This window comes from Eurytemora carolleeae, unplaced genomic scaffold (genome assembly GCF_000591075.1).
Source record: "Eurytemora carolleeae unplaced genomic scaffold, Eaff_2.0 scaffold429, whole genome shotgun sequence".
NCBI lineage: Eukaryota > Metazoa > Arthropoda > Copepoda > Calanoida > Temoridae > Eurytemora > Eurytemora carolleeae.
In genome coordinates, this window is record NW_019396398.1 from 89,049 (window position 1) to 104,219 (window position 15,171).

General features: G+C 32.0%; 1 protein-coding gene and 1 long non-coding RNA gene across 3 annotated transcripts in view; both read left to right on the forward strand.

Moving 5' to 3' along the window:
• LOC111702430 (IST1 homolog) overlaps nucleotides 1-5,278 on the forward strand; it is a 7,014-nt gene extending 1,736 nt beyond the window's left edge. Inside the window, exons 5-11 of one of the 2 annotated variants that reach the window (XM_023474108.1) lie at nucleotides 220-295; nucleotides 1,122-1,196; nucleotides 1,565-1,664; nucleotides 3,116-3,184; nucleotides 3,360-3,464; nucleotides 4,065-4,251; nucleotides 5,005-5,278. In XM_023474108.1, the coding sequence (XP_023329876.1) occupies nucleotides 220-295; nucleotides 1,122-1,196; nucleotides 1,565-1,664; nucleotides 3,116-3,184; nucleotides 3,360-3,464; nucleotides 4,065-4,251; nucleotides 5,005-5,230 (838 nt within the window). In that variant the 3' untranslated portion in view covers nucleotides 5,231-5,278. Of the gene's footprint in view, nucleotides 1-219; nucleotides 296-1,121; nucleotides 1,197-1,564; nucleotides 1,665-3,115; nucleotides 3,185-3,359; nucleotides 3,465-4,064; nucleotides 4,252-4,609; nucleotides 4,743-5,004 lie in introns of those variants that run through there. The other variant, XM_023474109.1, reaches the window with a different exon arrangement.
• Nucleotides 5,279-10,807: 5,529 nt separating this feature from the next.
• Nucleotides 10,808-14,309, forward strand: LOC111702432 (uncharacterized). The gene is made up of 3 exons (XR_002765402.1): nucleotides 10,808-10,951; nucleotides 11,702-11,755; nucleotides 14,206-14,309. It is a non-coding gene; the product is annotated as an uncharacterized LOC111702432 (long non-coding RNA).
• The last annotated feature ends 862 nt before the right edge of the window (nucleotides 14,310-15,171 follow it).

Below are 15,171 nucleotides of genomic sequence, written 5' to 3' on the forward strand. Positions count from 1 at the left end.
CCCAATAGAAATCAAAATTGTAATTTTTATGTTTGTTTATGTTTTATATTTATGTTACGATGGGGCTCTTGGCACTACAGCTATTGCTCGCTGAGCCCCTTGGTGTCAACAAATGTAAAATAATTTCAGTAAGAATATTGTAGACTATGTATGCCGAAAAAATAAACTTATTATTATTATTACTTTTATTTTTATTTTTTATTATTATTATGTACACAGGATGATGAGTGATGTACAGGAGTTGAAAATTGTTGCTGAACAGTTCGCGGCAAAGTACGGGAAACCATATGCACAGGTGAAGTACATAAAGTATAGATTTGAGTGGAATAAACATAGAGAATAGAATATATATTAGAGGGGAATTTAAAGAATCTCGGTATGAATTTTTTCAGTCCCTTTCAGCCTGAAAGGGAGTTAAAAGTGTACAAATCATGTAAATGTTCACAAATTATATGCAGTAGAGTACATTAATACAGTATGTTCCCTAGACTATTCATTTCAATTTCGAATTCTTTAATCTGTTAAATAAACTTTATAATGAATTAGGTGAATAAAAAACATCATTTGATTTATAGTTATAACGGAAAATCATCGTTTGTAAAGTGGAAGGCATATAGTCTATGTTAAATGATCATTGGTCAATTATGAAACCAGCCTATTTCATAATTTGGTTTTCTTTTAACAATAATTTTAGATTTTCTTTAAAATGATATTCCAGGGCCCAAAAGGTTATATAGCATAAATATGTGAAGTACACCTGCAGTATGGAAACAGTACAACAAAATGGCCGCTTTACACTTTAAATTCCCTTCTAATATATATTCTATTCTCTATGGGAATAAAATAAAAATACAAATGAATAACGCAATAATAAATATGTTACACAATCCAATTATCAATTAAATCAATTTATTCTTCGAAATTTATTGAATATTATTTTATAACTCACAATTATATTTGAAACAGAGAAATATAGTAAAATCTCGACCTTCTCAAACTGAGCAACCTGTTGTGATAATATTATTCAAGGTGTTCAGATTTAAGATACATGAATAGCTGGGGGTGGAGGGGGGGGGTCCAATATAAACTAAGAAATCCCCCAAAACTATTTTTATTATTAGGCTTGCAGAGAAAACGCCGTAACTACTGTGTCTGCGAAACTTATGCATAAGTTAAGTGTCCAAGCGCCTCCCAAGGTTAGTTTTAAGTCTGACTTAAGTTTTATAATTCATGAATAACCATTCAACCTTTATTGATAAACAAAACCGGAGGTGGGAAATCTTGTAATGTTGATATCAAGATTTGATCTCGATCTTTTATTTATTAATATTTCTTCATGCCAATTCTAAACTGCCGCATTCCTTCTGCAGTGTAATTAGTTACAATTGTTCAGTTTAAAATTGGAATAAAATTCAGCGTAAAGTGGACATCTACGAGATCAAGCTCTGGTCTTTTTTCATTTAAAATTAACATCAAGTATCGCAAAAATTCTTGATTTGGTATTGTCAGAAGTCACTTCCAAGTTTTTTTAGTTAAATATAAGTTATTTATTATTATTGTTAAGATAACTGTGGAGAAGTATCTGATAGAGATTGCCCGTTATTACAATGTTGAATATGAACCTGACCCTCAAGTAATGAATCAGGATGAAATATACTCAGCAGGTATTTCAGTGAGCCTCTGCACTGTCAGTAGTAAATAATATTATGCTGTAACCCCTGCACTCAATAAATGACCAATGACCGTTTTAACATTCGAACACTGCGCTTAAAGGGAGTAACCGGCAATGTTTGGTAGTTGAAGTGAGAATGAAGTAGTAAGGAGAAATATTTTATAATTCATTTGAGAAGTTTAAAAGTTTTAATGATGTATAATCACTGAGTTTCAACGCAAAGTCGACGTTTAAAATCATCCATTTGGGTGGTTAAGTTTGATAATTTTTTTTTACTTATTAAATAACGACGACCAAATGTAAAAAAATCTTCAGTAAACTTATTAGATGTTTCGGAAATTTTTCTCCATAAATCAATGTTATATTGAATTTCTCATTGTTAACGAATTTGTACGCAGATTTCTTCAAATTCGTCAAATGCCGTCTTTTCACTAAAAATTCCAGGAAATCTACAGAAAATTTTTGTGAATAATAAGACATTACGTTTCTAATAACTAAATAAGATTACTTATTTTCGATGATAATATTTAATTTTTATTTTCTCAGCCTTTTCTTTAACAACTAGTTAGTTCACTGTAAAATTTTTACTACATTTTTTGTTGAATAATTTTTTTTAACCGATTCTCAAACTCATCCTTCCAAAATGAACAGTCTATGAGGATTTTAAAGATTGAATTTGTGCTCTTGCTGAACAAATATGCGTAAAAGCGTCTCAAATGATTCCTACAAAATTTCTTCACAATACTACATTCTTAGTTCAACTACCATACATTGCCAGTTACTTCCTTTAGTACAAATACGCGCAATTTACTTAGGCTTCCTATTGTACATTGGCCGGTATTCAGGCTCTCTGTCAATCCATTTGGCTAAAAATCGCAAATATCTTCAGATTTCAGGAGTGTTTGGGCAAATTTTCTTCCATTATTACTGTCGTGTGTTGTAGTAAAACTCCTCTGTACAGAAAAATAATTCATTTAAAGAAAATGTATATTTCAAGCCACTTTAAAAAAAGAAAATAGTTCAAAGGCAAATTTATTCCCTTTTCTGATTTTCTGAACTTTTGGGGAAGAGATTTTTAGATTTTACCTTCTCTTTTACCTTCTCTTTTACCTTCTCTTTTACCTTCTCTTTTACCTTCTCTTTTAACGCTATCCGGGAAGATTAAAGAAACTTTAGGGGAAGAAAATCAAACAAAATTTGATTATTTTCCCTTTTTTTACATTCAAGGTTAGTTTTGGGGAAGAAAATTCAAACTGAATTAAATTTTCTTCCTTTTTCTGGGATAATATTTTTTCTTCTTCCCCTCTCCTTTCATTTAACTTTTTTTTTTATTTCTCTTCCCTATTTGGTCAAATTTTGATTTCTTCCCCCCTCCCGTTTAAGGATGGGGGGGGGGGTTATAAACTCCACCCCTGGGTTCTCATTATTGTATTATTATTATAGATAATTTGATTGACCTGATGCCTGGGGTGCCTGGAAAAAACGACCTTGACACCAATACTGGAAATACAGGTAAGCCAGGGGTCAACACTTTTTTTCCTGTTCAGAACGCGCTCTAGCTCTGGCGGTAAAGATTTAAAGTAAATTATTATCCACTTTGTAAATGGAAGGTCACTCAAAATTACGTGTACAGTCCCTTTAAATGGAGGAATATTCAAAATAAAGTTGACAAATCATATATTTGCAGGAGGTGGTGGTGGTGGAGGTGGTGGGTTTGTTGAACCTGGATATCCTCCTCCCTACACATCACCAGCCCAAGCACCCTTCAACTATCCTTCAGCAACACAGGCCTGTAAGTATTTCATTACCCATCAGAGGAAATATTTTCCAGGGGCAAAATTTAGGATAATGTAAGAGGAGCAAATGTTTTTTGTTGATCTTTTATTCTAAAAATTTGTCTTTCATTTACTATGTCCAATTTTGACCCTGGCAGAATATATGTTCCAAAAACGATCCGAAAACGATGCAAAAACTAACGTGCTTTTGTCATTTTTGCCTTGTTTTTCCATTTTTTTTTTAAATTTAGGACTAGCTGAAGATATTTTGAAAAAAATTAAGAATTTTTTTAGCCTATCACAGCCCCCCTGGCTACCCATGAGTGTCCACAAAAAAATTCAGCCCAATCGTTCCAGCCGTACGCAACATATATATGAATGTTTTGTTTTAATATACAGATAAAGATATGGTTAAAATTAATAAAAGCAAACTTAAACATGTTGCAGTTTTTAAAACTTGGAAGTTTTATTGATTTTTTTCTGAAAATGATCGAAAACGATTAACAACACTGATTGCACTAATTGCTGATTATTATACGTTTAATCCATTATTTTCCGTAACAATTCCCTTTTTCTCCAGAAACTTGATAAATATTTGTGATCTTATTTTCGTGCAGTTGGAGGCGGAGGATGTCCTGGAGCAGCTGGAGGATGTCCAGGAGGTCTCCCTGGAGAAGCAGCTGGAAATATACCTCCTCCCCCCAATGGTGCTGCTCCTCCCCCTCCCTTCAACTACAATATCCCACCTGGCAGACCAGACTCTCCTAATGAGAATGTTGAGAGCAAAGACGACCTTAATATCAGGTAAAGGGACCATAAATCAGGAGACAAAGACGATCTTAATATTAATTAAAGGGACTGTAAGCGTAATTTTAAATGCCCTCCCTGCAAAGATGACAATGCCCGATTCACAACGGAATCAGTAAAAGTTTTGTCTGGTCGTGAATGAATTAGATATCATTTTTTATTATTTATAAAACTGATTATTTTTCATTGTGGTTTCTATACAAAACTGACTTGAACATTATTGTAAGAAAGAAAATCTTTATTTTAAATGTCGAAATTTGTTATTATTATATTAGCTATCTATCTGTTTATCTATCCTATTTCTATCTATCATCTACATTCTACACATCTGTCTATCTGTCTATCTGTGTTCTAGTGGAGGAAGTGGTCCCCCTCCCTACGATCTATCTATCTATCTACTTCTCTGTGTTATAGTGGAGGAAGTGGCCCCCCTCCCTACTATCTATCTATCTATCTACTTCTCTGTGTTCTAGTGGAGGAAGTTGTCCCCCTCCCTGCTATCTATCTATCTATCTACTTCCCTGTGTTCTAGTCTATCTATCTATCTATCTACTTCCCTGTGTTCTAGTGGAGGAAGTGGTCCCCCTCCCTACTATCTATCTATCTTTCTTCTTCTCTGTGTTCTAGTGGAGGAAGTGGTCCCCCCTCCCTACTATCTATCTATCTATCTATCTACTTCTCTGTGTTCTAGTGGAGGAAGTGGTCCCCCTCCCTACTATCTATCTATCTATCTATTTCTCTGTGTTCTAGTGGAGGAAGTGGGCCCCCTCCCTACTACCCCGAAGAACCAATCAAGAAGCAGAACTTGAACCAGGGTCCTAGTTCCTACAGTCCGGACCTAGAGTTCCCCGACCTACCCTCCGTACCCTCGGACACGCCCCTGGGCGGCAACACGCCCCAACCCGACGATGATGATGATGATATTGACTTTGACGATTTAACAAAAAGGTTCGAAGCGCTGAAAAAGAAGAAATGATTAATTATTTTCCCAAGTTTTTATTCAAAATATAATGATAGAATATTCGTCAAAATATAAAATTACCGTGATTTTGCAAAGATAACTTTTCCTTGATTACATTTATGATTTGGCACTAAATAATAATTGAATATTTATTAACTAGCATATATTCAATATTCTGTATAACATATATATACTGTATTCTATACAATTTTTTAAGAATTACATATTATTAATTTAATAAAACAAAATTTTATTTTCTTATTTCTACAGGGAAGAAAGTTCCAAACCGTGCTTATGTTCTAAATCTGACACTGAGTGTCAGGTTTGGGCACAAATATCATGATCAATGTTTTAGTAACTCTCCCTGTGCCGAGAGCAAATATCAATCAAAGAAACTATTTACAATATTACAATATATTTTTAAGCACGACGAAAACTACAAGTAACTCTATTTTTTTCTAGAATTATATTGTGAGTGGTCGTTCATTTTTAACAAAAACCTATACCATTTTCGAAATAATTAAGGTTTTCCATTTGCGCACATATCACGAATTCGAATCTTGGACGCGTTTTGGATCATAAACCAACTTTGGAAACTATCCATAATTTGGAAATATTCAATAATTCAGAACTTTCATAATTTACAGAAGAGCATGAATCACTGAAAATATTTTATTTTGTGAATTAATTTAAAAATTATGTCCACTTGATTACTTTTTAACACGGGTAGAATAAATAATTTAAAGTTTCCTTCATTTATGATAAAAAATTAATTCATTGTAAGAACAATCATCTTCTATCTTTCTTTATAATAAACAAGATATTTGTATATATGTTCCTTATTGCCGGCAAAACGGCTGGACCGAATGGGTTGATTTTTTTAGGGAACCCAATGGGAGTATTCCGGGGGTAACAAAGGCTTAAAAAAATTCAAAATATTCTTGTTACAAATTGTTATTTTTATACCAAGGGCAACGCCGTGCACTTCAGCTAGTAAAATATTAAAATTTTAAGTCGTTTTATTTTGAAATATCAGAAAAGAATATAATATTTACATTTTTATTGTTGCAGTATTTAAATTCTATAAATACTTATTTCAAAACGTGTTTTGCCCTCAAACTTTGTATTTGCTTCACAAATGTGACCTGTTCTAAAATGAAATCAATAATCATAATAAATAATATCATTTGTGTGGGTTTAATATTTGAATTTTTGTTTAAAATAATGTAGACTTACAGTTCCCGATAAATTAAAGGGGTATTGGCTTACCGCGAAAAATAAGCGCTTTTGATCGCAACTAATCTTACTTTATCTGTTGCGTCTATAAGGAGAAAATTGTTAAAAACGACGTGTACTTAAGAACGTAGCGTCTATAAAAATTGAGAAAATTGCAATATTCGACTCGCATCGTAAAACAAAATCAATAAATTCCAAACAAATCATACAAATATAACAACCTATAGTGATCGATTATTTTTCGACGCATTCGTATATAGTTAATACTTCATAATATTTTTATTTGTTATGTAATCGCCGAAATAGTCGGCCGCCAGGTGGTCTCTGCTCTCGATGCTTTCAATGATTACACGTGGCAGAGTCGGCAGAGACATGTGTTGCAACTTTCTGAATTCGTATGGCAGCAATTGTAAAATTTTGATTTCAGTATAATAAACTATATTAGTTATTAAAAATGCATAAGAAAAAAATAAGAAATATTTTATGAATTTTATGAAATTATTTGGAGTTTTCATATCCCCAAATTTGTACAACCTGATGGTGGAAACCTTTGATGTTTCAAAGTACCACAATACTTGACCTACCATGAATATTTTACAGTTTGAAATAAAAGGTCTACGATGTCGGGTTGCAAAGATATCGTGAGTTTGTGGCAAAAACTTTATTCTTTTTAAATATTAAATGAAATTGATCAAACTAACGAGTTTTACAATTCTCTCAGCTAAAAATTTCGTTTTTAATTGAATCAGAGGCCTATACACGGGGGGGGGGGCTATGTGGGCTTAGCACTCTGGTTTAGCCTACATGCGTGTTTATTGTGCATTCGTGTTTCACAAAAATTCCCTTTAAGTTAATTTTATCGACCACCGTCCATATAATATGAAGTTTTCATGGAATATAAAATATTAAACATTCAATGTTTACTCTTTCCTAAATCTTGAGCAAAGTTAAACAAAATTATAATTAAAGTTTGGGAACCCCAAAATCGGTTAGATTATTATATTTCTAAGGGTTTCACATTCATGGCATAAACAAATTGTAATGGGTGTGGTGAACCTTCTTGTCCGATTCACTTTTGTCTATTGATTTTCTTTCTAAAATTTATTATTTTCCATTTCGATTCTTAATTTTTTAAAGGAATTGTACTTTTGTAAACCAGAAAACAGGATGGGGACGTTGCAAATGGATATCATTACAGAGAGATCAATAATATCTATCGTGTTTATATGGTACCGTTGTGATTCAGACATGTAATGCTTAGTTAAATTAATAGGTGGTTTATAGCCCTTCTAAGTTTTGATAAACTTTTTTGTTATTAACTACAAACCCATTCGCAATGCACATAATGCTTGTCTTTTCTATAAGTTTACGTTTATGATTATTTTTTCTCTCATAAATATCATGAAAAAGAAATGTTTAAAGGGAGTGACCGGCTATGTAAGGTAGTTGAACTGAGTATGCGGTGTTGTGGAAAACTGCTTTCGGATTCATTTGCGACATATAAAACTTTTTAAAGATCTGTAAATCCTGAGTAATTGAGCACAAATTCGACGTTCAAAACTCCTATTTTGGGGTTGGATACGTTTTCAGAATAGTTTTTTTTTAATTATTAAATAACGATGACGAAAAATAAAGTAAAAATTATACAGTAATCTAATTAGATGGTTAGGAACGTATTTCTCAAAAGAAACTTGTCAATAAATCAATGCTAGAATCAATTATTTCGTTTTCTATTCATTCATTCATATATATTATTCAACTACAAAGCATGAGATATTACAAATGAGCAATCACAATTTACTATGCAGTTTGGACCCGCCTAACCAGGGTTGGTTGTTTTGAGTGGTTGGCCTGAAGTTAATTAACGATACGTGGCAGGGTGAGATCAGAGGTATTTTTATGTAGAGATAAATTAAAATACAGGGTGTTAATGATGGTAGTTACAGAAACAGAAATAAGCTAAAAAAGTTTCAGTTATTTTAGTTTTTTTTATATAAAATTTATTTACACGATATACAGCTAGTTTTTTCGCATTTAAACCTCTCATAATTCTTAAGATAAATATTAAATTTTTTCAAGTAGCTTACTCAAAGCTGGAAGAATACTTATAGGTCTGTAATTATTAAACTTATCTTTTTCGTCCGCTTTAAAGATGGGAATAATTTTTGCACATTTATACTCGCTAGGGATGTATCCTGTTTTAAAAGAAAGATTAAATAAATGTGCTATAGGATAATGGATCCAATCAATAATGTCCTTCAGTAGTTTAGTAGAAATATTGTCTTTTCCTGAGCTGCTCTTGGGTTTTAGCTTAATTACTGTTGCTAAAATAATTTCCGGTGTAATATTTGCAAAACCAAAATTTTAATTTATGGACTCATTTGAATACGTTTCAAAAGTATAAATAAACATACGTACAAATACTTAAATATATATGAGCGGAGCTTTATATAAACAAAGACAAAATTGATGATAATTGTGATTGGCCGATTAAAACTTTAAGATCTGTGTCCGAATTAAATGAATTTAAGCCGCCTCTTAAATCACCAAAAAAAAGGGTTTCAATTAGGCGCCAGCTTAAATCTTGAAAAACTGAATTCAATTTTAAGTGGAACCAACAATATTTGAGCCACAGTTTAAATTTAAGCCGTAGCTCAAATTCTTTAAATTCGGCCTCTGGTTATTTTAAGTATTCGATTGGGCGTCGTTATATAGCTTAATTATTTGTTGATAACCCTGTATTCATATAAATATAGTATTTGTGTGCTTGAATTCTATTATACTTTAAAGAATGATTTTTATAATAGTGTCATAAAAGAATAAAGAATGTTCGTAGAAAAAGTAAATTACATACTATTAATGGTTGATTTGGTTGGTAATGTAATGGTGATAGACATTTAGTTGAGTATGTATGTTAAATTTGGGGGCAATGTATACTTAAAGCCCAAATTAAATATTTATGAAATCATGATATGGAGACCACGGATTCAGTCGTAACATAAGCACATAACAGAGAACATGAATTCATAGATTATTTATACACAAAGTCCAGATATAACCTAACATAACCTGATCTGACCGGATAAAATACAAAGTCCAGATATAACCTAACATAACCTGATCTGACCGGATAAAATACAAAGTCCAGATATAACCTAACATAACCTGATCTGACCGGATAAAATACAAAGTCCAGATATAACCGAACATAACCAGATCTGACCGGATAAAATTCAAAGTATAACCTAACATAACCAGATCTGAGCTGAAAACTTTAGAATGGTGGATATCGGGATTAATGCTTAATCCACTCTATTTCTTAATCTCCAGATTAAATATTGCTTGTTCTCCTCTCATTTTTAATCACCAGATTAATAATCCGATCAGGATTAAGGATATCCCATTCTAAAGTTTTCAGCTCTGACCGGATAAAATACAAAGTCCAGATGTAACCTAACATGACCAGAGCTGAAAACTTTAGAATGAGATATCCTTAAACTCGATTAATTAATCTGGGTATCCAATGGACACACTTTGATTTTTTTCCTAAACCGTTCTTTCTTGGATATATTAGAGAAAAAATCAAAAACCGGTTTTTCTAAATTAGAGAGTTCCTCCCATTTCTATCTTAAATGGCGAGCAAAATTTCAAATTTATCGGCTTCGTATACGCGACTCTGATTGGTAGAATTTTATACGCTTTTCAGGATACAAGTACAAGATTACGTTAGTCTCGATATTAAGAAAAAGAGAGGATCAAGTATCAATCTCGATATCCACTATTCTAAAGTTTTCAGCTCTGACCTGACCGGATAAAATACCTTTTAAACCAAAGGGTCATGTTTTTTCCTAATCGTGTAAAAAAGCAGTTTTTTATACAAGGTGTATAGTTTTGAAAAAAATTAATAAATCTTCATTAATTTTCATTTTTTCAAAATTTCACTATCCCATGCAGTACCACTTATTTCTGAAAAAAAAGGTTTAAAAATCTTTTTTTTCTAAAATCCCACTAACCTCATACCATATTGTTTTGAGAGTATAATTTAAACTTTTGTTCATTCCATTTTTTCCAAGGTAACATTACCCAATACTACCACATAGTAGTTAAAAATGCACACAAATAAACCTTTCCTAAATTTTTTTTCTCCAATTGTTGCATTAACATTTAAATTTCTGAAATTTAAAGTTAAATATTCTTAAATAAAGCTCTTGTTAAAGCACCAGACCTGACCAGACCTGACCAGACCTGACCAGACCTGACCAGACCTGACCAGACCTGACCAGACCTGACCAGACCTGACCAGACCTGACCAGACCTGACCAGACCTGACCAAACCTGACCAGACCTCACCAGAAGTGGGTATTACTTAATTCCAACCGCAGACCTCATATGATAAATAAAAGGAAAATGCCTGATGCTCTACCCTGGTATGTGCCCAGGAGTGGTTCTCGGCAAAATGTGCATAGCAAATCCGGAAAGGAAACTGTAGCATATGCAGAAGTAAGCTAAATTTTACAGTGACCATTTGGATGGTTCCAGGTTCCAGACTTTTAAAGTTAAAAAAAATTCATTAAAATGTTTATCATGCCTTCGAGTGATTTTCTTAAAGGGAGTGTTCGCAAAAAATAAAAGGGGGTATAGGCTCATGTCAAAAAATATACGATAATGATCGCTACTAATTTTACTTCTATCTGTTTGGTCTACAAGGAGAAAATTGCTAAAAAAAACGACTCATTTCAAAGTACGAAGCCTCCATACAAATTTAGAAAGTTGCAAGATTCGACTGGGATCGTAAAAAATCAATTGAATTCCAAACAAATCATTCAGATACTAAAAACTATAATATTTTGATTAAAACTTGTTTTCATAGCTGCCGCTGGATTTTCGAACATTCCTGGAAAATATGAAAATGTTGTCCTCATTATCAAAAATCCTCGAAACAGGAATGAACGTTTTCAAGAGTAAGATCATAAAAAATAAAAAATATCATGAAATATCATATATACAAATAAGTCGAAAAAATCGATTAAATTACAGGTTGTTGTAATATCTGAATGATTTGTTTGGAGTTCTTTCGTATGAGTCGTTTTTAACAATTTCTCCCTACAGCCGCAACAGATAGAATTAAGATTAGTAGCAGTCACAATCTAGAAAAATATTAACCGGCATTAAAGTAATTCAGATTTTTGAATACGATTTAAACAAACAGAGAGAAAAAATTTGATTCAAATAAAATTTTTTTTTTTTAAGTTTAAGGATTACATGGATAACAGTACCATAGCAGGGACCAGGTTCATTACAGAGGTAATTTTATTACGTATGTGGGTGTCCCAATAAACATAATTAATAACAAGGGTGTTCCAATAAAAAATGAATGAATAAGACATGTCCCATAATACATAATAAAAAAAACATAGTGTACGACTAAGTCTAATATCTAAACAGGGTGTCCTGCAAAACATGAGAAATGAACATGGTTTCTCACTTAGCCTATCTATACAGGGTGTTCTGGAAAACATGATAAATGAACAAGGTGTCCCACTAAGCATGATAACTATACATCCCAGAATTCATAATTGCACACCCAACAAGACAAATAACGTTGTCAAAGCGTTAGATACCGTTCCTTTTAGGACTCATTAACGTTAATTAACGTCACTATTTTACGTTCCAGGAATTTAAAAACGAACCCACTTTTATGTTACATAACGTTATTATGTTACGTCATTTAACGTTAAATAACGTAAATTGACGTTAAATAACATATTTTTAACGTTATCAGCTTTCTCAAAAGTTACGTTGATTAATGTTATTTTACATTATAGCAACGAACGTATAGTATACAGTGCACACATAAATTCAAGGAGCGTACTAGGCGAGGGATGGAAGGTCGCGTGCACTAGGTCCCAAAAATGCCAAGACACCAGTACACCTATGTTAAGAATATACCCATAAAATACATTTGTTTGCATAAAACTACTTAGAAATGTTAAATTAATTCATATGCATCGAAATATTTAATAGTTTGACAAATAATGATAAACAAACTAATTATATCCCTTTACAGAGTCCGTGCACGTATTTCCGCTTTAAACATTATTCGTACAGTGTGGCTCATTAAACTTGAAAAGTACTTTGTCTTTAATTCGTCTATTAAATCTAATGTTTGACGGAACACTCTAAATGTAAAAATGTTAAATCTTTAAGTTCAACAAAAATACTTTGATCGTTAACCCTATCCCTGCTGGGGTACTTGAAAACAAAAACAAAGATTTAGTTTGTTACAAGAAAAAGCAGTCATTCAGACAGTGTGCCTGAGGACTCAGGCAGTTAGTATTAAAGCCCGGTTTTAGGCCTTAAGGGAGGGCTTTGGGTATGTAGAAAAATTCAGAAAACTTCAATAGCCTCAGACCAATACTTTTTGAGTTATGTAAAAAAACTACAGGGGGGGTCAAATTGACCCCCCCCCCAGCAGGAATAGGGGTAAATTATTCCAGACCATAAAATTATTAAAACAAATTTTGACGATTTGCGTTAGACAAATCCATTTTGAGTTTTTAAGAAAAGAAAGAAAAATTATTTGTAGATTTGTGGTCTGTAAAGAAAAATGTCGCCAAAGTCGCAAAACTTTTTGACCCACCCTATACAATTTTTGACTAATTGTATTCCATTAGCGAAGAATTCTATGAGACTAAGTAAATATGTTTATCTGGACAAGTATGCAGAATTGTGAATATTAAACAAACATTTCAGAATTAACGAATATGTCCTTCAGAAAAAGTAACAAACGGCGAACAAACTAAATGGATCGTTTCGAGAAATAAAAAGCAAATTGTCTCTGAAAAAAGTGTGTTTAAGCTTTTTAGCCTAATAAACATAATTGTATTGTGTTAAAAACTGCATCTAGAAAAGTACAATTGTCGTTAAACATTTTTCTCTAAAATGCCGTTTTAACCTTCAAAATTAGGACTTAAATTCGAAAATGTGATCAGTCCCATTTTCGAAGATATCAATCGCTTTTTACCCCTTTAAACGTCGTTTATTGTACTGAAAAGTGACAAATTTGGACACGTATAAATTGGGGGATCGTCGTTGAAAGATTTTGTTCTAAAATGCCCTTTTTTGTCATTTCTTTAAAAAGTGCTAAATTCTGTTATTCTGTTTATTATATTCTGTTTTCCAAAACATTAAAGTAAAATTATATTTTAAATTTCTTTTAAAATCTTTTGAAAATAGACTGAGCACATTTTTTAATCTTAGGCCTACTTNCCCCCCATTTATAGGATTGCCTTATAGAAGCAATTTTTTAACATAAAACAGCGATGTTTAATAGGCTAAAACGACTAAACAAACCTTTTTTTATATAATTTTTTAAACGAACCCTTTTACGAAATGAACGATTTTGCTAAACAAACGATCTTACTGAACAAAGAATTTCATTGAATGAACGTTCAGTTAAAAACAAAAAAAGATTGAAATGACTAAAAAAAATAAATGCGTGGTAATGAAGGCAGACTTTTGATAATTTAAACTGTAGAATTCTAAGTTTCTAACGCTAAATATTTTATAGTCAAAGTTTGAGATTTCAATTGTGTACAACATTAAAGATAAATATATAGGGATTAGATTAGATATTTATAGAATTTGATGCAATTTGTTTTTCTGGGTAAACAAAAATGAATTGATGAAATAATAAACATTAAATAAGATATAAAAAATATCCAAAAAATTAATAATTGCTCTATTTCGCCAAGGAGGGTGTTCACTGGATAGGTCATCTTCTCTGGGTTATATTTGAGATCATCAGCTTTGCATTTTTTGTGTATATGCTTCTACCTATTATGCAGAAGGTAAAATATCAAAAGTTCAAACAATTATTTTACCGGGGTAAAATATCCATAGTTACAATTATTTTACCAGGGTAAAATATCCATAGTTACAATTATCTTACNCCAGCATATCCTGGTTTTCAAGTACCCCAGCAGGGATAGGGTAATATAATGACTTATGCCAATATAATTAATTTTCTCAAAAACGACTGAACAGAAGTCTATTAAAATAAGTGAAACAAAAGAATTTAATGTATTAAAAAGATTGATTATGCTGATTGATCAGTTTTTCAGTTGTTATTTTACAGAAAATATATTTTCTATTTTTGCTAATTTATATATAAAAATCAGTTTTCATCTATAAAAAGGCTGGCAATATTGAACGGATGTGTGTTCACCAGGAAGGTCACCAGGGTCTTGTCCTTGCTCTCTCTGTACTTGTTGTACAGCTCGTTTTTATCATCCTTAACTAAGTTTGTACCCTTCTGAGAGAGAACAAAGTTTGCCTCCATCTCGGGTAAAGGGGCCGGGAAACTAAGAGTTTACCGAATTTTTTTTTGAAAATTCGCGGATTTTTAAACAATTGTTTGAACATTTCCATGATTTGAAATTTTAGATTCATGAATTTTGTTGATAAGTTTTGAGTTTGATACGTTTTATAGTTTGATAAGTTTTGTAGTTGATAAGTTTTGTGTTTNGTAATGATTACTTCTGAATAGTTGAATCAATTTTCAAGACTGGGTTGCATTTGGTATATTATCTCAAAGCTCATGGGCATTGATTTTGATCTCACTAAATCACATAAAGTAATTTGTAGTCCTAGACATGTATTACAATGAACAATTAGAGCTAAAAATCACTTATTTTTTGCTTTTTTTTCAAAGGCGTAAT